We start from the raw sequence: 22744 nt of genomic DNA, 5'->3' as shown, positions 1-22744 counted from the left end.
GATGTTCTCACTGATGATCCCTCACATGCTGCTAATCCTATCTTTGAACTACCATGACCCTATTGTCCCTTCTTGTGCATTTTCCATCTACAATATATTTCATATTATAATGATTTGTTTAGAGTATATTTTATATTATACGTTGTTTATATAATTTTTAAATTTGTAAATTCCTTGAGAATATTATTATTTACTAGAAAGGAGATTGAGTGAATATTTTTTTTTTTTTTTTATGTACCAGGGATTGAACCAGGGGTACTTAACCACTAAGCCACATCCCAGCCTTTTTTAATTGATATTTTGAGATAGGATCTCAATAGGTTGCTTAGGCCTCATTAAGTTGCTGGGGCTGGCTTTGAACTTGGGATCCTTCCTGCCTCAGCCTCCCAAGTTGCTGGGATTACCGGATGCACCACTGCACCTGGCTTATTAGTTTTTTTTTTTTTTTAAACAGCCTTACTGAGGAATATAATTTACTACTATGCAGTTAACCCATTAAAAGTATGTAAATCATTGGCCTTTAGTATACCCATTTGTGTTAACCATCACCATATACAACTTAATAATTTTCATTACCTCAAAAAGAAATTCTCATACCTCTTAGTCATCTTAGCCATCAAACACTACTACCACTACCAATACCTTCAAACATTCAAGTCCTAGGCAACCACTAAATCTATTTTCTTTACCCTATTCTGGACATTTTGTAAAAATGGAATCATACCATGTGTAGTCCTTTTTCAATGGTTTCTTCGAGCATAATGTTTCCGAGGCTCATCCATGTTATAATCTGTCAGTACTTTATTTCTTTATAATAATGTTTATGCTATGAATTTAACACATTTATCTATTTGATAGTTGATGGGCATTTGGGTTATTTCCACTTTTTGGTTATTATGAATGTTTGGTTTTAATTTGCTGTATATATTGAAAATATTGTGAAAATTGGAAAGAAAAAAGGAAAAATGAAAGGAAGAGAGAATCTTGTGAAAATGGAAGGCGTAGAGGATGAGGGGAGGGAAAGGGGAGATACAGGGGAATGAGAGTGACCAATTTATACTATTATGTGCATGTACAAATACATAACAAGTCCCACTGTTATATATGTTTATAATGCACATGAAAAAATAATTTTGTTGTTCATGTCAAGAAAAGGTTTTCTTTTCAACTCTCTGGGAATAAGGGTTTCCAGGGAAGGGATTAAACTGCATGGTTACCCCTAAATCACAAACTATGGTCATGTCTCTCTTATCCAAAGGCAGATGAATATTTTAAGATCCAGTTGGTAGTTAGTCTTGGTTATGATGCAGCTGCTGATTCTCCCTTCCCAACTATTTTAAATTTCTCTAAGTGACCTAAATCTTTTGGGAGCAAATAAACTATTTTTCACATATACTTTCATTTATTCTTTTATTTTTGTTGGGTTAGGTAATCATTAAAATATGTCTTATTTATAAAGTGTGAATGGTTTTAAGTATGTATTTATCTAGAAGCTATATGTAAATAAATTGTAGTAATTTCACTATACTAGGAATCAAGAACCTCCTATAGGCCAGTCTCCCCTACTTAAGTGAGCTTGGACAACATATTTAACTGCACTCTTGTTTTCCTATATGTAAAAAGAGGATAATGATGCTTGCTTTATCCCATTTTCTTTTCTTTTTTAAATATGTTTTCTTTTAGTTGTAGATGGACAAAATACCTTTATTTTATTTATTTATTTTTATGTGGTGCTGAGCATCAAACCCAGTGCCTCACAGGTACTAGGCAAGCACTCTACCACTGAGATACAACCACAGCCTTTTTTTTTTTTTTTAATTTGTGAGTATAAAGATAAATAAAGTTCTTGCTCAAGAGCATCTTAACATGTAGTTTAATAGGGAAGAGCCACATTACTAACACCTTTAAAAGAAAAAAAAAAAAAAAGACATGAAATCAGAACGTGCTGCACCTGGTAGCCCACATCTGTAATCCCAGGGACTTGTGAGGCTGAGGCAGGAATGTTGCTAGTTCAAGGCTAGCCTCTAGCAAGACCCTGTTTCAAAATAAAGAATTAAGGGGCTGGGGATGTGGCTCAAGCGGTAGCGCGCTCACCTGGCATGCGTGCGGCCGGGGTTCAATCCTCAGCACCACATACAAACAAAGATGTTGTGTCCGCGGAGAACTAAGAAAAAATAAATAAATATTAAATTCTATCTCTCTCTCTCTCTCTCTCTCTCTCTCTCTCTCTCTCTCTCTCTCTGTCCCCCTCTCTCACTCTCTCTTAAAAAAAATAAATAAAGAAAGAATTAAAAGGGCTGGGGATATAGTTCAGTGTACCTTAAAATATTTAAAAACATTATAAAATGCGACGGAAGTGTGACACAATATCTCAAAATATTTTTGCTCACTATAACTTCAGAATAACAGTAGTTATTAAACCTGCTAAATAACGCCTGTTATTTAGTATATTAGTGGAGAAGCCCAATCATTATTCACATTTTAAAATATGTTCGAACATAATTTTAATAGTGTTATATTTTATGCATTAAAAAGTATTCTGTGGGGTGTAGCTCAATGGTACAGCACTTGCCTAGCATTTATATGAGGCACTGGATTTGAACCTCAGCACTGCATAAAAATAAATAAATAAATAAATAAAAGGTATTGTGTCCATCTACAACTGAAAGAAAGAAAAAAAAGTATTCTCCAAAAGGGCTTTTAGACCTCACAGGTTAGTGGCACAGATAAAAAAAAATTCTTTTGTAGACTAGTAAGACAAAATGAGAACAGTGTTAATTTCATCTTATATTTGCACAAACAAGAGAACCTTGCCCTCATGTATTAACTAAACAAAGGGGGGGGGCTTTCAGTTTCGGTTCTTTAATTTGCAAATGCATAAATAAAAGTAAAGAAAGTGATTATAACAAAAGTCTATATGGTATAGTACATTTTATTTTCTTTCAAGTGTTTTGGGTTTTTTAAAAATTTTTTTTAGATATTGATGAACCTTTATTTTATTCATTTATTTATATGCAGTGCTGAAAATGGAGCCCAGTGTCTCACACATGGCTAGGCAAGTGCTCTACCACTGAGCCATAATCCCAGCCCCTCAAGTGTTTTTGACTTATTAATGAGTGTATCATTTTCAAGTAACTTATGAACAAAATGTTCTAGCTAAATTTATTTTGAGATATTTGTGTTTGTTCTTTTAATTCTATTAATTTGCAAAATAAAGTCAAATGTAATTTAAAATGAAATATTTTCAAATTGGGAATGCCAAATACTTATAATGACAATAAAATAAGACCATTTATTGTACTCTTGCAGAATGCTAAGTACATAGTCTAAGAGTTTTACAAGAACTAACACGTAATCCACAATGATCCAACTGAGCTATGCCCTCAGCTCTTAGAGCACACTTCCAATAGGTGGGTACTATTCTCTCTCTCCTTCACATGAAAGTGTGCTGAGGCAATATACATTTGCCTAAGTATATTTACCCAAGGTCTCACCTCAAGTTGGTAATGGGGTTTTTGTTTTGTTTATTTGTTTTGGTACTGGAGATTGAACCTAGGGATGCTCAACAACTGAATCACATCCTCAGCCCTTTAAATTTTTTATTTTATTTATTTATTTTTTATATTAATTTTTTTATTAGTTGCACATGACGATACAATGATCTTGACATATCATACATTTGAATCAAATGGGTATAGGGTCTTCTAAATTGCTGAGGACCTCACTAAGTTGCTGAGGCTGGTCTTGAAGTTGTGATTCTCTTGCTTCAGCCTCCTAAATTGCCGAGATTACAGACATTTGCTACCATGCTCGGCAAATCATTAGTGGTTTTAAAGATAAAGAATTCTTTTTTCTTAAGATTCACAGGCAGAAACTGAAAGTAATAAACATAATCTATATAATAACTCCAAATTTTAATCATTGTGTTACATCTCCTTCTTGAGCTCCAGGCTTGAATCTCTAACTGCTGCCCACATCTATACTTGTTTACTGTGCATGTCCAGCTCAGTTTGTCCAAGACCCCTTCTCCATCACTGTCTTAAACTTCTTCGACATTCACTCAACAAGGGCCTGCTTTGATATTTGCAAGCTACCATCATCTTTATTTAGACCTTTCTTGCAACCTGTTTTCCCTCTATCTCTACTATATTCCAAGCTATTCTTTATATTGTTTTATATTTATATTATCTCTGAAAAAAAACCAAGTTTGATAATGTGTAATTTTATCACCAACAGTCCTCCAGAATCTTTTGTCCTTGGGTTAAAATCCAAATTCCTGGGCTGGGGATATAGCTCACTTGGTAGAATGCTTGCCTCACATGCACAAAGCCCTGGGTTCCATCCCCAGCACACACACACACACACACAAAAAAAATCCAAGTTACTTAATATTTGCTTACAAAAGCCTTCCAGGTTCTAAACTTGACTACTTCCCAACTTTATTTTCCATCCTCTTACTCTCCTTTTTGGATTTACACTTGAACCTTGCTGAATAAACCTACCAAAATCAAAGAAGTTAGACCAGATGCTATGAAAATTTCTAAGATGTTTAGCTCTCTTTCTGTATTCATCTCTGGTTATAGTTTGTGAGCCAGCACAAGACTTTGGACCACACTTTTTTTGTTTCGTTTTGTTTCTTTGCAGTGTTCGAGATCTAACCCAGGGCTTGTGCATGCTAGACAGACATTCTACAACTGAGTTATGCCCTCAGCTCTTAGAGCACACTTCCAATAGCACTGAACTATATAGTATACTACTTGGATAGATTTTATAAGTGTCAGAAACATGGGGATGCCTCAAGAAATTAGGCATGTAGACAGGCACAGTGGCGCATGCATGCCTTTAATCCCAGCGGCTTGAAGGCTGAAGCAGTAGGATTGTAGCCTTCAAAACCTGGAGGCACTAAGCAACTTAGTGAGACCCTGTCTCTAGATAAAATACAAAATAGGGCCTTGGATGTGGTTTCGTGTTTAAGTGTCCCTGATTTCAATCCCTGGTGTCCAAAACAAATAAACAACAACAAGCCCACAAAGAAATTAGGCACATACTCAGAAAGCCAAACTTTTTTTTTAACATTTTCATTTTTTTTAGAGAGAGAGAGAGAGAGAGAGAGAGAGAGAGAATTTTTAATATTTATTTTTTAGTTTTTGGCGGACACAACATCTTTGTTTGTATGTGGTGCTGAGGATCGAACCCGGGCCGCATGCATGCCAGGCGAGCAGGCTACCGCTTGAGCCACATCCCCAGCCCTGAAAGCCAAACTTTTTACTTCTGCAGAAGGGTGTGCTACTGAACAGAGTCGGCAAGCAAGCACACTTGGGCTGGTAGTCTGCCTGTTTTCATCCTTAAGGCAGCACTGCCCCTGCTCTGATAGAAGGAGCTTGGGGTTACAATATGCCTGATTGGCTAATTTTAAAATTGGGGCGGACAATGGAAGGGCTGTAGTTAAAATGGCTACAATTGGATACAGGTTGGGAAGCTCAAAATGATTGTGATTTTATCTTACCTCTGATTTTACACTTAAGGCAAAATACTGTATCCTGAAAGTGGACCATCAGATTATTTTTCACAAGCAAAATTGTGAAATAACTTGTTACAGAAGACTACACACAGTATAACCTTTTTTCTAGAGCTCACAAATGATCATTCACAGTTAATTTTATTACTTAGGGATATGTGATTAAGGCATAAACCCAAACATTTCAGAAATGTGCTTCTGTGGGAAAAAGAATGGGGTGGGAAGAAACACACAGGTACAGTAATGACAGTGTTCCAATTTTTAGATTGGTAGATATGCCAGTTTTATTGTAATACTTCATAACTCATTGACACATATACTATGTATGTTTTTTGTGTGTGGAAAATACTGAAAATATTTTAAAATTAAAATAATTATGGGGAAAAGTTAATGAAGTTCTTTTTTTTTCTTAGTATATCAATCCTGAACAAAGACAAAGACCAAGAGTGCTGAGTGTCACATGTATACACAAACACTGAATCCATTATTTTAGTGGCCATATAAGTTTTTAGTATAAAGCAGGCCTTTCCTTTGCATAAGAAGGAAGAAAATCATGAACAACTTTTTAAAAACCAGGTTATAAAATAGCAGATGTCATTTCTGAATATATAACACAATGCATCTAAATTTTATATGGGGTAGTTAGTTTGGCCATTTCCTTTGTGTTTCTAAAAGGAGAATAGGACAACAGGAACATTTTGTATTGCAGTGAACTCAGAATATGACAACTGAATATTATTATTTACATGATCTTGGTTGTAGAGTATTTTCAAAGCTTTCATTGAGTGTTTCTCTTTGAAAAATAGTCTGATAGGTAAAGGTTACTTTTGCAGTTCAAATTTTTACTAAGTAAATTTAGAGATTTTCATCCCAGGCTGCACATTAGAATCACCTAGAGGAACTTTTTAAAAAGTAATTTGAGGTAAAATTCATATAACAAAATTTAATTATTTATTTTTAAAGTAGTCCTGGGGATTGAACCCAGGGCCTATTAGCCATTTTTTTTTTCTAAAATGTTTTGTTATAGTTTAGATGGACACAATACCTTTATTTATTTTTATGTGGTAAAGAGGATCGAACCTAGTGCCTCACATGTGCTAGGCAAGCACTTTACTACTGATCCAACTGAGCTATGCCCTCAGCTCTTAGAGCACACTTCCCCAGCCCTCAAATTAACCATTTTTAAATGAACAACTTAGTGACATTTAGTGCATTCCCCATGTTGTATATCCACCACCTCTAATCTAGTTCCAAAACCTTTCCATCATTCCAAAGAACCTGTTAGTACTCCCTCATCCTCTCAGCATTTTCTATTCATTCCCCACTCTTCCAAACTCCTGGCAGCCACCAGTCTGCATGTTTTCTGTAATAGATTTATCTGTTTCGTATAGTGTGGGATCTTTTCTCTTTGGCTTAACATATTGTTTCACTTAACATATTGTTTTTGCGATTCATCCATGGTGTAGCTTTATCAGTATTTTGTTCCTTTTTATGGCAGAGTGATATTTCATTGCATGTACATATCACTGTTTATTCATCTTTTGATGGATATTTGGGCTGGTTTTTGGTTTAGGCTATAGTAGAATTGTGGGATCAAATGACAATTTTGTGTTTAACATTTTGAGGAAGTGCCAAATTGTTTACATAGCAACTGGACCGTTTTGCATTTACCTTGGGAATTTTAAAATCTAATAATTTTGGTGTATTTTATAAACATGCCAGTGTACAATTAATTATGGAGGGGGGACAGTCCTTCACTATAGAGTTTGAAAAGCACTTCATAATTCATTCTTTTTCACTGGTATTTAATATTTCATTTTGTGAATACATCACTATATATTCATTGTACTTTTAAAAAAATTTTGAAAATATTTTTTAGTTGAAGTTGGACACAATACTTTTATTTATTTATTTTTATGTGTTGCTGAGGATCAAACCCAGGACCTTGCATGTGCTAGACGAACACTCTACCACTGAGCCATAACCCCAATCCAATTTTTTTAAACATTTTTTAATAACTTTTTTTTTTTTTAATGAGGTGTTGAGAACCACACCTAGTGCCTCATCCATGCTAGGCAAGCGCTCTACCTCTGAGCTATAGCCCCAGTCCCTTTGCATCAGTTTTTAGGGTATATACCTGGAAATGAAATTGCTGGATGGTGAGATGCATGCATCTTCAATTTAGATAATCCTATACTGTTGTCCACATGACTGCACTAGTTTGTCCCACCATTGCTGAATTTATGAGTTTCTTCAGATCCTATATTATGATTTGACTCACTCTAAAAACACATTGCTGCTAGGTACATTGATACATACCTGTAACCCCAGAGGCTAAAGCAGGAGGAGCCCAGGTTCAAGGCCAGCCTCAGCAACTTAGCAAGTTATGGAGGAGGGGACAGTCCTTCACTATAGAATTTGAAAAGTTTGAATTGAGATGTTCGCAGGTTAGGTAACTTAGTGAGATCCTGTCTCAAAATAAAAAAAGAGAGCTGGGGATGTGGCTTTGTTGTTAAAAGACCCTGGATTTAAACCCTAGTACCAAAAAAATAAATAAATAAGTAAAAAAGACTGGGGATATAGCTCAGTAATTTCAATTCCCAGTACCAAAACAAACAAAACTTCCACAATTCAGGTTTCTTTTTATATAAATATAACTTTTCCTGAAATATCTCCTTCTTTTGAAAGGAAGGAATAAGATATAATTACACTGCCTACCAGTTGTGTTGTTTTGGCAAATTACTTAATCTTTATGAAGCTAGTGTGTGAAGTGGGGAAAACACCCTTTTTTCCCCCATGTAGTTGATGTTAATACAGGTGTAATAACACATTTAAAAGGACTTTGCCCAGTACCCAATTCATAATAGAAATTACCGCAGTATATATTTGTTAAACAAGTATTTACTGAAAATATATTTTATGTGAAACCAGGATTGGGAATAGAGAGGTTAGCAGGATCTCTTCTATGTAGTGCTATGTAGATATTAAGTCACATTCTCAAATAGGGGGAAATGGCTGTGGTAAGAGAAATGTTACAAGAGGATTATCTTTCTTATTCATTTTTTAAATTAATTTATTAATTTATTTAGTGGTACTGAGTATTGAACCCAGAGGTGCTTTACAACTGAGCTACATCCCAGACCTTTTTGTTTTTTATTTTTGAGACAGAGTTTTGTGAAGTTGCTGAAACTGGCCTCTAATCTGTAAGCCTTCTGCCTCAGCCTCCCAAGTGCTGGGATTACAGGCCTGCACCATTGCACACTCAGCTCTTTCAAATAATTTATACACTGCATTCATTGCAATTACTAATTGATAACTATTAGGTGGTAAATTATGTTTCAGTACTTCCTTGTGTATTTTCAGTAGGTACTAAATTTTTTTCATTTAACATGCATTACTTTTGTAATCAGAAAAAAAGGGTGTTATCTAAATTGATAGCATTTGTTAAAGGAACATGGACTATAAACCTTAATAAAAATGCAATATTTATAAAGGAATACTCAGGGATTTAATTTTTTGCTAATTTATGTAAACATGGACTAGAATCATATTTACTGGAATTAGATAGAGAGTTGTGTAGCATTGAGATTTTTCCCTTTATTATTTGTATTAGGGATTGAACCCAGGGGCACTTAACCACTGAGCCACATCCCTAGCCCTTTTTATTTAGAGACAGGGTCTCAGTAAGTTGCTTAGGACCTTGCTAAGTTGCTGAAGCTAGCTTTGAACTTGTGATCCTCTTACCTCAACCTCCTTGGCCAATGGGATTACAGGCATATACCACCACACCTGGCCTCTATAAGGAATTTTAGGTGAACAATTGAAAGAATGATTTCTCCAAAACTCTTTTCTTGTTCTCTTTTAGGGGAGAGAATTTTTTTTTCTTTGCCCTCCGAAAGTTTGATAATTGAATTAATGAACATATTATGTGGGAAATGATTGAAGTTTTTATAACATCCTGAGCTTCAGAAAGAAATAGGGGCTCAGGGCTTCTGGAGGCAGGAGAGGAGAGCACAGCAAATAGAAACTTGTCTCCTTAAGCTGATAAAGTCTCTCATGGGTAGTGAACTACCCTCAGAAGAATAAGTAACATCTGTGGCAATCTTTCTCTGTTCCAGGTGATACCATCATCCCCAAATCCTATTTTTAGACAGATGGAAGACCTCAGAGAAAAGACCTCTGCTTGCCTCTGCTATTTACTAGTGTAGGTTACCTGTGTATTTATTAACTTCTTAAAAGGACAGCTTTTCAGAGCTATTCCCATGTCTAAACTTTTCTGAATGACCAGATGGAAATATGCCCAAAAAATAGATTTTGGAGTGGCATATTTTGGTCTTCCATACCCATTAAAAGGCCAAGTAGTTTAGCTCTTTGATTTTATTTTAATTTGGTCATGTATCTAAGTTTTCCTTTGGCAAAATATATAACCATTTTTTAAAAAATGCTTAACCTTGATTTAAATTTAGATTTTTTGATTAACTTTTTTTTGTTGTTGTTTTTAGAAAATGTTCTGTTAATGGGCATTTGATCAGAGAAAGGACTTTTTACTCTTGTATTGCATACAATATAAAATAATTGAGAAAAAGAATTTTGTCTTAAGAGACAAATTGATTGCTGGAAATAATAAGTGTCTACTTTTATCTGACTAGGAACTACTTTTAATTCCAAGGAAAAACTGGAAGCACAATGGGAGATGACAGTGAATGGTTGAAATTGCCAGTTGATCAAAAATGTGAACACAAGGTAAGACTCATCTGAAATTTAAATTTCAGTGTTATTGACTTGTTTTGGCACCAATGGGATTGCTCTCTTACTTAGAAGCATGTGAAAACATTGGCAGTTTCAAAAAACACTAGTGCCTTTTAGATGCATGTTATTTCATGTCTTTGAAAATAGGTGTCTCCAGCTCAATTTTAAAAATATTTTTGAGTTTTGGGAAAGAATTGAAGAAAGAAAACAGAGCTGGGCATGGTGCTGCATGCCTGTAATCCCAGTGGCTCAGTAGTTTGAAGTAGGAGGACCACAGGTTCCAGGCCAATCTCAGCAATTTAGCAAGAACCTGTCCCAAAGTAAAAAGGACTGGGGATGTAGCTTAGCAGTAAAGGCTTTCAATTCCCAGTTCTAAAAAAGAAAGGAAGGAAGGAAGGGAAGATATATTAGTGAAGTGGAAAGTAAGTTGTACATTTAAGAAGTATAAGCGAGGTACATGCTATGCAAGAGCTCTATCGATGAGCTAAATCCCCATCCCATGCAATTTTATTTTGAAACAAGATCTCCCAAAATTGTCTATTCTGGCCTCAGTTTGCAATCCTCCTGCCTCAGCCTCTCAAGTAGCTGGGTTTATAGGTACGCACCATGATGCCTGGCTTTAATGATTTTTAAAACAACAAATATCTACCAGTTAGTAGATTTTTTTTTTTGTATTTCATTCTCTCCCTTGTAAATTTATTCTCCTCTAAGTTCTCAAGTTACCTGTTTTGTGTTTTTTTTTAATTTTTTTGTAATATTTATTTTTTAGTTCTCGGCGGACACAACATCTTTGTTTGTATGTGGTGCTGAGGATCGAACCCGGGCCGCACGCATGCCAGGCAAGCGCGCTACCGCTTGAGCCACATATCCAGCCCCTGTTTTGTGTTCTTAATGACTAGTTTCCTTTAATCTTCATTATTTAAATTTATGGTTGTTGATTATTAAAAATACAGAATAGAATTATTAACTCACACAGTTGTATCATTAGAATTCTACCTGTGAAGAGTAGAAATTTGAAAGTTTAGTTCCTGTGTCCTCAGACAGAACCACTTCTTCATTCTCTGTAATAATCACCATCATTCAGGCCCCTCCCCACAAGAGCCTTATGCATTCTAGGCAAGTCTAGGCAAGTCCTTTACCACTGTGCTACCTTGTATTTAATCATACAAAGTAGTCTTTCTCTAATACTGGAATGTAAGCTCCTGGAGGGCCAAAACTATATTGGTTTTTATATATTAAATACCTGTTGTATAGGGGCTGGAGTTGTGGCTCAGCAGTAGAGCACTTGCTTTGCATAAGTGTGGCCCTGGGTTTGATCCTCAGCACCACATAAAACTGAACAAACAAAGATATTATATCTATGTATAACTATACAATTTTTTTAAAATTGATAGTATAGTATAGAACTTCCTAATGTTACACAAATGATGCTTAAAAATAGCATCCTTTGGAGAATAGGAAGTTTCATCAGTGTGATTTCTTATGCTTGAGTTTTAATATCTTCAATGGCAACTAATACTTGGAAACAAAATGAAACACATTTATCTTTTTTTTTTTTGAAAATTATCTGAATTTCTTAAGCTCCTTTCTTGTTTCCATTCATGGGGTCCTTTGTTCAAATTACTTGTATAAGATTTTCAGTTTTACTTCTTCTCTTCCAGATTAATAGTAGATAATATCATATTTTCAAAATTATTAATATTTCAAAAATATTACTTTTATTTTAGCTGTGGAAAGCAAGGTTAAGTGGATATGAAGAAGCCCTGAAGATCTTCCAGAAAATAAAGGATGAAAAGAGCCCAGAATGGTCCAAGTTCTTAGGATTGATCAAAAAATTTGTCACTGATTCCAATGCAGTGGTTCAACTGAAAGGACTAGAAGCTGCACTTGTTTATGTTGAAAATGCCCACGTAGCAGGAAAGTAAGCAGTTTCTAATTGTTCTGGTAACAATCCTTGTCAGGAGCTATATAGGTTACATGTATGTATAAATCCTTAGTTATTAACAGTTTTAGAATATAAGAATTTTCTTACTTTTGTAACTCCTTGATATTTGTTTTTCATAGTTTTCACTTTCAAAGTCTAAATGGTACCTGGGATCTCTTTAAAAGGATTAAAACAAAAGTCAGAGCTGGACACATTGGCACACAACAGTAATCCCAGTGGCTCAGAAGGATGGGGCAGGAGGATCACAAGTTCAAGGCCAGCCTCAGCAACTTAGCAAGGACCTAGGCAACTTATTGAGTCCCTGTCTCAAAATAAAAAGGGCCGGGGATGTACCTCAGTGGTTACGTGCCCCTGGGTTCAATCCCCTGTACCCCCTCCCCCCCAAAAATAGAAATCAGATCTTGAGCTTTTATCTTAAAGTTTAGACATTTTATCTCCTGGGAGAGGGAGTGCTGACTAAAACTCTGTGACTCGTGGCTTGTTTGACTTGAGCTACAGGTGAGAGAAGTTTGCATTTACCCTCTTTCCTATACCTCGTAAACCTAATGTTTTGGTTTTTTTTTTTAACGTCTTTATGTCATCGATTAGAATCTTTGATACTAATCAAAGTTGGGATTCTGACTTAAGTGCACAAGAAAGATGTTGGGACCTGAATTAAGTGCACAAGAAAGATGTACTTGATTCAAAAATTGAAACAATATGGCTGGGATTGTGGCTCAGTGGTAGAGCACTTGCCTAACATGTGAGGCACTGTGTTCAATTCTCAACACCACCTGTAAATAAATGAATAAAATGAAGTCTCTCAACAACTAAAAAAAACATTCAGAAAAATTGAACCAATAAAGAGAAGAAATTATATGACAGTTTAGTTAACCAGCAAACCATTGCTTTTTTCATTTTTTTTAATATCAGAAACAACTTTTTTGACAAATCCTGTACATAATTCCAACCCACCCAATTCTTCTAGTCCCCAGGAGTACAGATTTTATTTAGAGGAGACTCAAATCGTTACTGTAAAACTTTGCTGAGGAATTGAGAGCAGTCTTTTCATATTAAAGGTATATATATCCTTTTATGCCCTTGTATGAAGAAATTCTCTTGTCCAAAGAAGTATTTAAAGTGATTTAAAATTTTTCTTAAAGCAAACACTTTGTACTCTTATTTTTATAACATATACTTGTATATCCACACATACGTGAGAGAAAGAGAGAAAGGTCTAGAAGGTCTAGAAGGATGGATATCAAACATAGGAAATAGTTTTCTTTGATAGGATTTAAACCCATTTTTGCTTTCTTCTTTGAATTTTTTTACATTTATAAACTGAAGCTATGGTGTGATATGTCTTAAACTGTCGCTTGCATAAGGTTTTATTGATGTTCTAAAATGTAAATTTACAAATTAGAAACTCATTTACTTTGAAGCATTTGTAAAAGTACTTATATACCTCATTTCCATGACTACTAAAGCATGTCTTTTGTGTCTGGTGGTGTTTGTTTATGTTGTAGAACCACAGGAGAAGTTGTATCAGGTGTTGTTAGTAAAGTATTCAACCAGCCTAAAGCCAAAGCCAAGGAACTTGGCATAGAGATTTGTCTCATGTACATAGAGATTGAGAAAGGAGAGGCTGTGCAAGAAGAGCTTCTAAAAGGCCTGGACAATAAGAACCCCAAGATAATTGTGGCCTGTATAGAGACACTGAGGAAAGCCTTAAGGTAAGATTTTTCTTTTGCTTTAGTTCTTTTAACTAGAGGATGTCAACTGAGTTTGGGTTCCTGATTTAAACAGAAATGTAAACTGCTAAACTTGACTTGGCATACCACAACAGGAAAGTGATCTGGAAAAGATGAAGTCATTCCTCAAATGTGGCACTTTGTATTGGGTAGTTTTAGCCTTCAAGTGTGTTATGTGATTACTTTCTCTAAATCCCTTTCTAATGAAGGTGAACAGGGGTACTTGTCAGCCAGTCAAAATTAGCCATCTAGTAGAAATGTACTCCCAAGGTATTTCACCAGTTTCTTTTTCTGTCCTCAAGTACAGACTTATGTACTTTGAAGTGTTGGCTATGAAGACAGTTTGTTGGCAATAACAAATCTTGATTTAGATATCTTTTTGGTAAAGTGGAAGCAAACGGCTATATGCTTTTAAGCAGAAGCACAGCAACAGCAAATAGAAAATGACTTTTACATAATAAGTCATTTTCAAACCTAGAATTTCTCATTTGGCATGAAGCTTTTCATGAATGGAATCTTCGTTCAGAAATAAGTGGCTGCAATTTGCAGGGAAATGGATGGCACTAGAGCAGATTATGCTTAGTGAAGCTAGCCAATCCCTAAAAAACAAATACCAAATGTCGTCTTTGATATAATGAGAGCATCTATGAACAGAGCAGGGAGGAAGAGCAGGAAGAAAAGATTAACATTAAACAGAGACATGAGATGGGAGGGAAAGGGAGAGAAAAGGGAAATTGCATGGAAATGAAAGGAGACCCTCATTGCTATACAAAATTACATATAAGAGGTTGTGAGGGGAATGGGAAAATAAACAAGGAGAGAAATGAATTACAGTAGATGGGGTAGAGAGAGAAGATGGGAGGGGAGGGGAGGCGGGGATAGTAGGGGATAGGAAAGGTAGCAGAATAGAACAATTACTAATAGGGCATTATGTAAAATTGTGGATGTGTAACCGACGTGATTCTGCAATCTGCATTTGGGGTAAAATTGGGGGTTCATAACCCACTTCAATCTAATGTATGAAATATGATATGTCAAGAGCTTTGTAATGTTGTGAACAACCAATAAAAAAAAAAAAGAAAAAAAAAAGAAAGGACAATTATCCCTCAGTGTCCAGTGGGGTTCAGTTTCGGGACTCACTGCAGATATCAAAATCTATGGATGCTCAAGTCCCTTATTTAAAATGTCAAAGTATTTTCATATAGTATTTTCATACAACCTATGTACACTTTCCTGTATACTTTAAGTCTTCTGTACATTATTTAAAATACCTAATAAAATGTAGATGCAATGTAAAAAAAAAATAAAAAGAAAAGAAATAAGTGGCTGCAATTTGTTATGAAACTCTGACTTAGATCAGTACTTTTTTTCTGATTTGGCAGTCCTTCTAATCTGATATCCTATCTCCAATACTATCCATTTTAGACACCTTAGAAAACAGTGAAATCATAATTTTTTTTTTTTTTTATTTTTTTATTTTTATTTTTTTTTTTAAGAGAGAGCGAGAGAGGGGAGAGAGGGAGAGAGAGAGAGAGAGAGAGAGAGAGAGAATGAGAATTTTTAATATTTATTTTTTAGTTCTTGGCGGATACAACATCTTTGTTGGTATGTGGTGCTGAGGATCGAACCCGGGCCGCACGCATGCCAGTTGAGCGCGCTACCGCTTGAGCCACATCCCCAGCCCAGAAATCATAATTCTTTAATGTTGTTAAACTAACTTTGATTTATGTCTTATTAAACTTTTTTTTTTTAAAAAAGAGAGAGTGAGAGAGGAGAGAGAGACAGAGAGAGAGAATTTTTAATATTTATTTTTTAGTTCTCGGCGGACACAACATCTTTGTTGGTATGTGGTGCTGAGGATCGAACCCGGGCCGCACGCATGCCAGGCGAGCGCGCTACCGCTTGAGCCACATCCCCAGCCCCTGTCTTAAACTTTTATATTGTCTTTTGCAAAAATTTGATTTCACCTAGATACTTATGTGATAAAGTCTTCCTTATTTCTAGCTTAGAGTACATATGTATTTTATGAGAATCAAATAATATATTTATTCTTTCTCATAGAAATTTAGCAAATTGACTTAAGTATCAGCTTTACTGATACAAGCACAATTCTATTCCCTAATAAAATACAAAATATACTATAATCTTCTACCTTTATATTAGAAGTTCTTAGTCTAAACTATCACATACTCTAGTTATTTCATCTTTTAACTGACTGGGAAATAAGAGTAGGGAAAGAACAAGTTAGATATTTCTTCTTGTGTCATCCTCCTCCTCTTGTAGTAGCAGCTACAGCAGCAGCAGCAGTAGTAGTAGTAGTAGTTGTTTTAATACTGGGGCTCTTACCCAGGGCCTCACTCATGCTATATCCTTAGCTCTGTCTTCATTATTGATTTTGTTATTTAGTCCATCCTGGTGTGGTTCTTAATTGTTCTAAAGCATTTCAGAATCTATAGTGGAACTAGGTAGATATCTGATCTTTAAGAACCTTGAACCTTGAAGCCAAACTAGGAGTTCCAAAATCTCTTCAAGTTATCTTTGTTAGTGGTAGCTTCAAAAGAGTTTCAGAAACATTCTGTTGTCCCTAACACAGTCTTTAAACCTTTCAATTTTTTTCTATAGTAATATGTTTAGTATCAAAATTAGGTTTGGATTTGTTATGGTAATTATTTTCCATGTGGATTTGCTCTCTCTATTTGTTTCTATTTTTCAGAAATAGGCTAAGATAGAGAAACAAAAAAAAGAATAAGATGAAACAATAGTAATATAAAGGAAGAATTCCCCCTTCTTTTGTTCAAAGGAAGATTTAAGAGACTCAATTATTAGGTTCTTCAGGCATCTTGTTAAATAACCCAAAACTAAATGGTTTAAGATCACCATAATTTCTAATTTTTCCATTAGTCTTAAAGATCAACTGAGCCAAGTTAAGTTTCTTTCCTAATAACATAAAGGAGGGCTGGGGATGTGGCTCAAGCGGTAGCGCGCTCGCCTGGCATGCGTGCGGCCCGGGTTCAATCCTCAGCACCACATACCAACAAAGATGTTGTGTCCGCCGAGAACTAAAAAATAAATATTAAAAATTCTCCCTCTCTCTCTCTCCCTCCTCTCTCACTCTCTCTTTAAAAAAAATAAATAAATAAAGGAGATTTAAGAGTCATTTAGTTATTTTAATTTATAAATATATAACATAGCCAGGAATATTGTTAAAAATCACTTTCTTGGGAAAGTATTTTCACATTTTTCTTTCATCTATTGGAATATGCCTATAGCTATTGCTGAACAATTTTGTTAAATTTGTGCAAATTAAATATATTTATGCATGTTAGATAATAAACAATATATTTAGGTCATACTACTCATTCAGAAATTCAGTGTTTCTTTCATAAGTAAATCCTTCCTGTTCCAGAATTTATTGTTCAGAAATGTTAGTAGTGATTTCAGAAAACTAAAATTGAAACTTATATATCTATCACATACTGTATTTTCAAGTTCTTAAATTTTATGTGATAGATATATAAGGTTAAATATGCTATCTTCTTTTTTGAGGGAGGTTGCTACTAGGAATTGACTTCAGGGATGTTCTACTACGGAGCTATATCCCCAGCCTTTTTATTTTATTTTGAGAGAGGATCCCATTAAATTTCCCAGGCTGGCCTCAAACATGGTATCCTCCTGCATCATCCTGATGCAACTCCTGCATCAGTTGCTGGGATTATAGATGTGCATCCCTACTTGGCTCTAAATATGATAACTTTTTTGGGGGGAGGGTACTGGGGATTGAATTCAGGGGCACTTGACCACTGAGCCATACCCCCAGCCCTATTTTGTATTTTATTTAGAGACAGGGTCTCCCTGAGTCACTTAGCGCCTCACTTTTGCTGAGGCTGGCTTTGAACACACAATCCTCCTGCCTCAGCTTCCCTAGCTGCTGGGATTACAGGCATGCACCACACCGCACCCAGCATGATACCTTTCTAAATGAAGTCAGATTACAATTATTTTCCCCATGAAAAACTAAAGCAAAGAGATTTAATTTAAATTGCATGCAGTTATAGTATGATACTAGCAAAATCAGTAATGAAACACTGCTAGGATTTGTGATCTTCTGGTTGAGTGAATTATCTTAATTATAAGAATATTTAAAGTTTACTTAAAGTAGATTTCACTCATCTAGATATTTATTAGCTAACTTACTTTTTTTAGATTTTTTTATATAGTTAAGATACTACATGTCTTTGTCCTTTATAGTTTGAATTATTCCTTGTCCGACTACCTAGAAAGTTAATGTTATCTTGAGCCCTAGACATTAAAAAATACTCTTTTAAGGATGACACCCAAATACATACATAGTTCCTCCCTCCCCTTTTTTCTTTTTGCTGCCTTAAAAAAAAAAAAAAAAAAAAAAACAGAAGTTCAACGTATATAACTCTATTAATAAATGGTATAAAATTATGCTTGCATACCCAATCCAAGTACATTGGGTGTTGATAATTTTTCCCCCAATTTTTTACTTCTAGTGAATTTGGTTCCAAAATCATCTTGCTTAAGCCTATTATCAAAGTATTGCCAAAACTCTTTGAGTCGCGAGAAAAGGCTGTTCGAGATGAAGCCAAACTAATTGCTGTGGAGATTTACAGATGGATTCGGGATGCTCTGAGACCCCCATTACAAAATATAAATTCTGTTCAGGTAAGGCACAAAGTTCTCTACTTTCCTTTGCAGAAGGTTAATATGAAAATATTCCCTTTCTATCATTGTTGATATTCTGTCCTTTTCTGTCCTTATACATAATCCCACATACTATACAAGCACTCTACCACTGAGCTACCGCCCCCCAGCTCCATTCTTTTTTTTTTTTTTTTTTTAGAATTCTTTTTAATATTTATTTTTTAATTTTCGGCGGACACAACATCTTTGTTTGTATGTGGTGCTGAGGATCGAACCCGGGCCGCACGCATGCCAGGCGAGCGCACTACCACTTGAGCCATATCCCCAGCCCCCCCAGCTCCATTCTTAATTCCTGTATGCTAGTGTTAAATCTGTAACAGTTTAAAATGTCACTTTATATTTCTATTAGGTAGCAGGACTTGGACTTTTCTATTTTGGTGAAGCACATTTTATCTGGCTTTTTCTTAAAATTAGTTTTGGAGACATTTCTGATAGAATATAATCTGAATTCATGAACTAATGAGATTGTCTTAAAATGTGGATTTTATTCTTCCATTAGTGCTTGAGACATAGATCTTCAATGTAGTAAATATAAGTTGATTTGACTTAAGCAACAAAATATATACAATTTAAATTTATTTTTTCTTGTTTGCCCTATTAAAGCCACATAAATAAGAAATTGAGTGCCAATATAAAGTGAATATAAATATTAAGTTTGTTCTCTAACGGTAGAATTTAGATAAGTTTTATAAAAATATTTTTATATTTTCAGTTGAAAGAACTTGAAGAAGAATGGGTCAAACTGCCAACAGGTGCTCCTAAACCAAGTCGGTTTCTGCGTTCCCAACAAGAACTAGAAGCTAAATTGGAACAGCAGCAGTCTGCTGGTGGAGATGCTGAGGGAGGTAAGCTCATTTTAACTCCAGTTTCCATAAAAATTAGTAAGTACTGCCACTGCCACAAGATTCTGTTACTGGGCATATTTTGAAGGACTAGCTTTCATAAATTTTAAGTTTCATGTGGCACTAATTACTGTTACCCCTCAGGGATGTGAAAGAACTAGTAACTGAAGTAAAACCTTTCTATTTTTAAGGTTTGTTTTGTTTTGTTTTTCCTCCTCGAAGGTGGTGATGATGGTGATGAGGTGCCTCAAATAGATGCTTATGAGCTTTTGGAAGCAGTAGAGATCCTTTCCAAACTTCCCAAAGACTTTTATGACAAAATTGTAAGTATGGCTAAACTTCTTTTATTTATTTCATTTTAAATAATTACTTGGACAGAGTTAGAAAATGTTCCGCTGAGCCCTTTTCTGGTATATTCCCCTGCAGACTATATCTCCCTTAGTAGGATGAGTTAGTTGCTTTCTTAGCTCCCATACTGCTTTGTACATGCAAATATTTTGGTACTTTTCGTTTCATTTTTTTGCCAAAAATCAGAACATTATTCTTGAGTTCTTTTTCATCATTTGTTATCTGATTTTACCACTAAATAGCTCTCAAAATTCATCCCCCTTTTTTCATCCCTACTGCCACTACATTAACTCAGGGTTTCTTGACCTTGGTACTGTTGCCCTTTTTTTTCCCCCCTCCAAATAACTCTGTTTTGGTGGAGCTTCCTGTGCATTGTAGGATATTTAGCAGCATCTGTGGCATTTACCCACCAGTAGTACCATTCCCTTAAATAATAATAATCAAAAATGTCTCCAGACATTGCTAACATGTCCATTTGAAAAAAAAAATATTCCTACGCCAATTACCACCATCTATTTTTCCCTCTTCCTGTCACATTTCTCAGTGTAATTTTAGGTACCATTTTTTAAAATGCAAACTTACCATACTAAAACCTGATAAAACTCTTCAGTGACTTCTACTGGTCTTAGAAATCATTCTATGGACATGGAGACCATTTGTGGCACATTTGAAGACCCCATTTACCTTCCAGCCATTTCTCTGATTATTCTCTCTCTCCTGTTTTAGGCCATGCTGGGCATCTCCCAGTAGCAAAAGTACCACTATTTTTGTTTTTAAAACGCTGGGTATTGGACTGGGGTTTTGGCTCAGTGGTGGAGTGCTTGCCTAGCATGTGCAAGACACTGGGTTTGAGTCTCAGCACCACATATAAATAAATAAAGATCCATCAATAACTAAAAAAACATTTTAAAAAAACCACTGGGTATTAACATATGCAGTTTTTTCTACCAATAATATTCCTCTCTCGATAGTTCTCCAAATAATACCTCTTCAGCTTTTAAGCCTCACCTTAAGCATCACTTTTTCAAGAGGGTCCTAACCACCTCAACTAAATTCATTTCTCTGGTTCTGTAACAAAACAGCTTGTACATGTTCTTCATACTAGTTATGATCTCATAATTATTTATTGAAGACATTTCTGGATATACTATCAATTCCTTGAGCTAATTAACTTCTGACTAACAAATAAACATTTGATAAATTGGATTAAATTATAATCTCCTCCAGGGTGTCAATAATCTTTGTATTCCCTGTTCTTTCAAATAATGGGTATTCAAATTGTTGAATGATTATTTGATCTCAAATTAAACATATTCTACTTTATAATCATAAAACAAGGATTAGAATTATACTCACAATCAGAAAACTGACTTCCAAAGTTAGATCTGTTTTGGTTGCTGGTTATATGATTATTCTTGTCTTTTTAATGCTGTCAAAATAGAATTTCCTTTATTTTAATTATGCCACTATAAGATGGACTAGAAATGCTTTTTATTTAATTATTTTTTAAATATTTATTTATTTATTAGTTATTGGTGGACACAACATCTTTGTTTGTATGTGGTGCTGAAGGATCGAACCCGGGCCACACGCATGCCAGGCAAGCGTGCTACCGCTTGAGCCACATCCCCAGCCCCAAGAAATGCTTTTTATGATGTTTTCTGTTTGATGCCTTTTTATTAACATTTGCCTAGAAAATGAGATGGAAAAGTACAACATTGTATTTATATTAAGGTTATTAAATCTTTGAAAATACATTGTTATACGTGCACAAAAATTGTATGAACAAAATATTCTGATTGGTAGCAGTTTTGCAGTTTTGTTTTTTAACTTTAGACAAAGTTTCTGAAAACAAAAAGTTATGTTTTGTTTTGGCACTTTTGAATTAGTAGGGTGCAAAAAATAGGCTTTCATTCTGCTATCTTTCAAGTGACTCATTTGCGTCTTACAGGAAGCAAAAAAATGGCAAGAAAGAAAAGAAGCCCTGGAGGCTGTAGAAGTACTAGTGAAGAACCCCAAATTGGAAGCGGGTGACTATGCAGATTTAGTAAAAGCATTAAAGAAGGTAAGTGGGAGGAGTTTCAGCATTGCTATCTTAACAGCCCAGGCCATTGAATTTCCCTTCATTAGTGATTCAGTAATTTTTTTTTTTTTTTTAACCACAAGTACATTGCCATTTAAGGAACACTATTGATGATATTTGGATTATAGACATATATTTTTTAAAGATTTTTAAAATTGTCCTAGGTTAATTTGGAGGATTTAGCTTCTAAAAAATTAGAAAAGAGGGTCTTCCTGATCTAAAAACAAAAATATAGTTCTGTAATTCTGTGGAATATAATATTGTATAGATATTAAATGTGCAGTATTTTTTATTAAATAGCAAATGATACCACAGTGTATTATATCATCAGCATGCCAAGCAAAGTGAAGAAATATGTGATCAATTATAAAGTAAATAAATACTTAGAAAGAATCATTTTTAGAGAATAGTTCTTTGGTGTTGTGTAGGTCCACCCAAGTTGAATGTTGTTGCCAGTTTTTTTTAATGCAGTATTTTCTTTTTTAATAAAATCTTAAAGTAGAGATCAAACAGTGTGGATATAGAGAGGAATGGTTGCAAAGATTTTTGTAATTTAGAGTCCCATTACCTTCCTGAAGGTACCTGCAGCAGTTTCCATTGGTTCTTCTTGGGTATAAATATTAGAGAACTGCTGCCCTATGGTATCTTTCAGAGATAACATTCTTTTGGTTTTCCTGTCTCAAAGCAAAGTCAGTAAACCTGTAGCTTCTCTATCATTATCAGGGTCTCCTCCTGCAAGTTACAGTGCTGCCAGTGATATGCCACTAGTAGAGAATTAGCAATTTGAAGTTGTGGTTTTGT

General features: G+C 34.9%; 1 protein-coding gene across 6 annotated transcripts in view; it reads left to right on the top strand.

Annotated features, from left to right (window-relative positions):
• The window catches only part of CKAP5 (cytoskeleton associated protein 5), a 111436-nt gene that overhangs the window by 34397 nt on the left and 54295 nt on the right, over positions 1-22744 (top strand). For 3 of the 6 annotated variants that reach the window (XM_081279042.1, XM_081279046.1, XM_081279043.1), the window contains exons 2-8: positions 10168-10261; positions 11995-12188; positions 13718-13924; positions 18460-18631; positions 19383-19515; positions 19735-19835; positions 21812-21925. In XM_081279042.1, the coding sequence (XP_081135168.1) occupies positions 10205-10261; positions 11995-12188; positions 13718-13924; positions 18460-18631; positions 19383-19515; positions 19735-19835; positions 21812-21925 (978 nt within the window). In that variant the 5' untranslated portion in view covers positions 10168-10204. Of the gene's footprint in view, positions 1-9636; positions 9723-10167; positions 10262-11994; positions 12189-13717; positions 13925-18459; positions 18632-19382; positions 19516-19734; positions 19836-21811; positions 21926-22744 lie in introns of all 6 variants that reach the window. The other 3 variants (XM_081279045.1, XM_081279044.1, XM_081279047.1) reach the window with 2 other exon arrangements.

Source organism: Spermophilus citellus (genome assembly GCF_964194105.1).
Source record: "Spermophilus citellus genome assembly, chromosome: 2".
NCBI classification, from domain to species: domain Eukaryota; kingdom Metazoa; phylum Chordata; class Mammalia; order Rodentia; family Sciuridae; genus Spermophilus; species Spermophilus citellus.
Note: the sequence above shows the minus strand (reverse complement) of the source record. Positions and strands in the feature narration are given on the sequence as shown.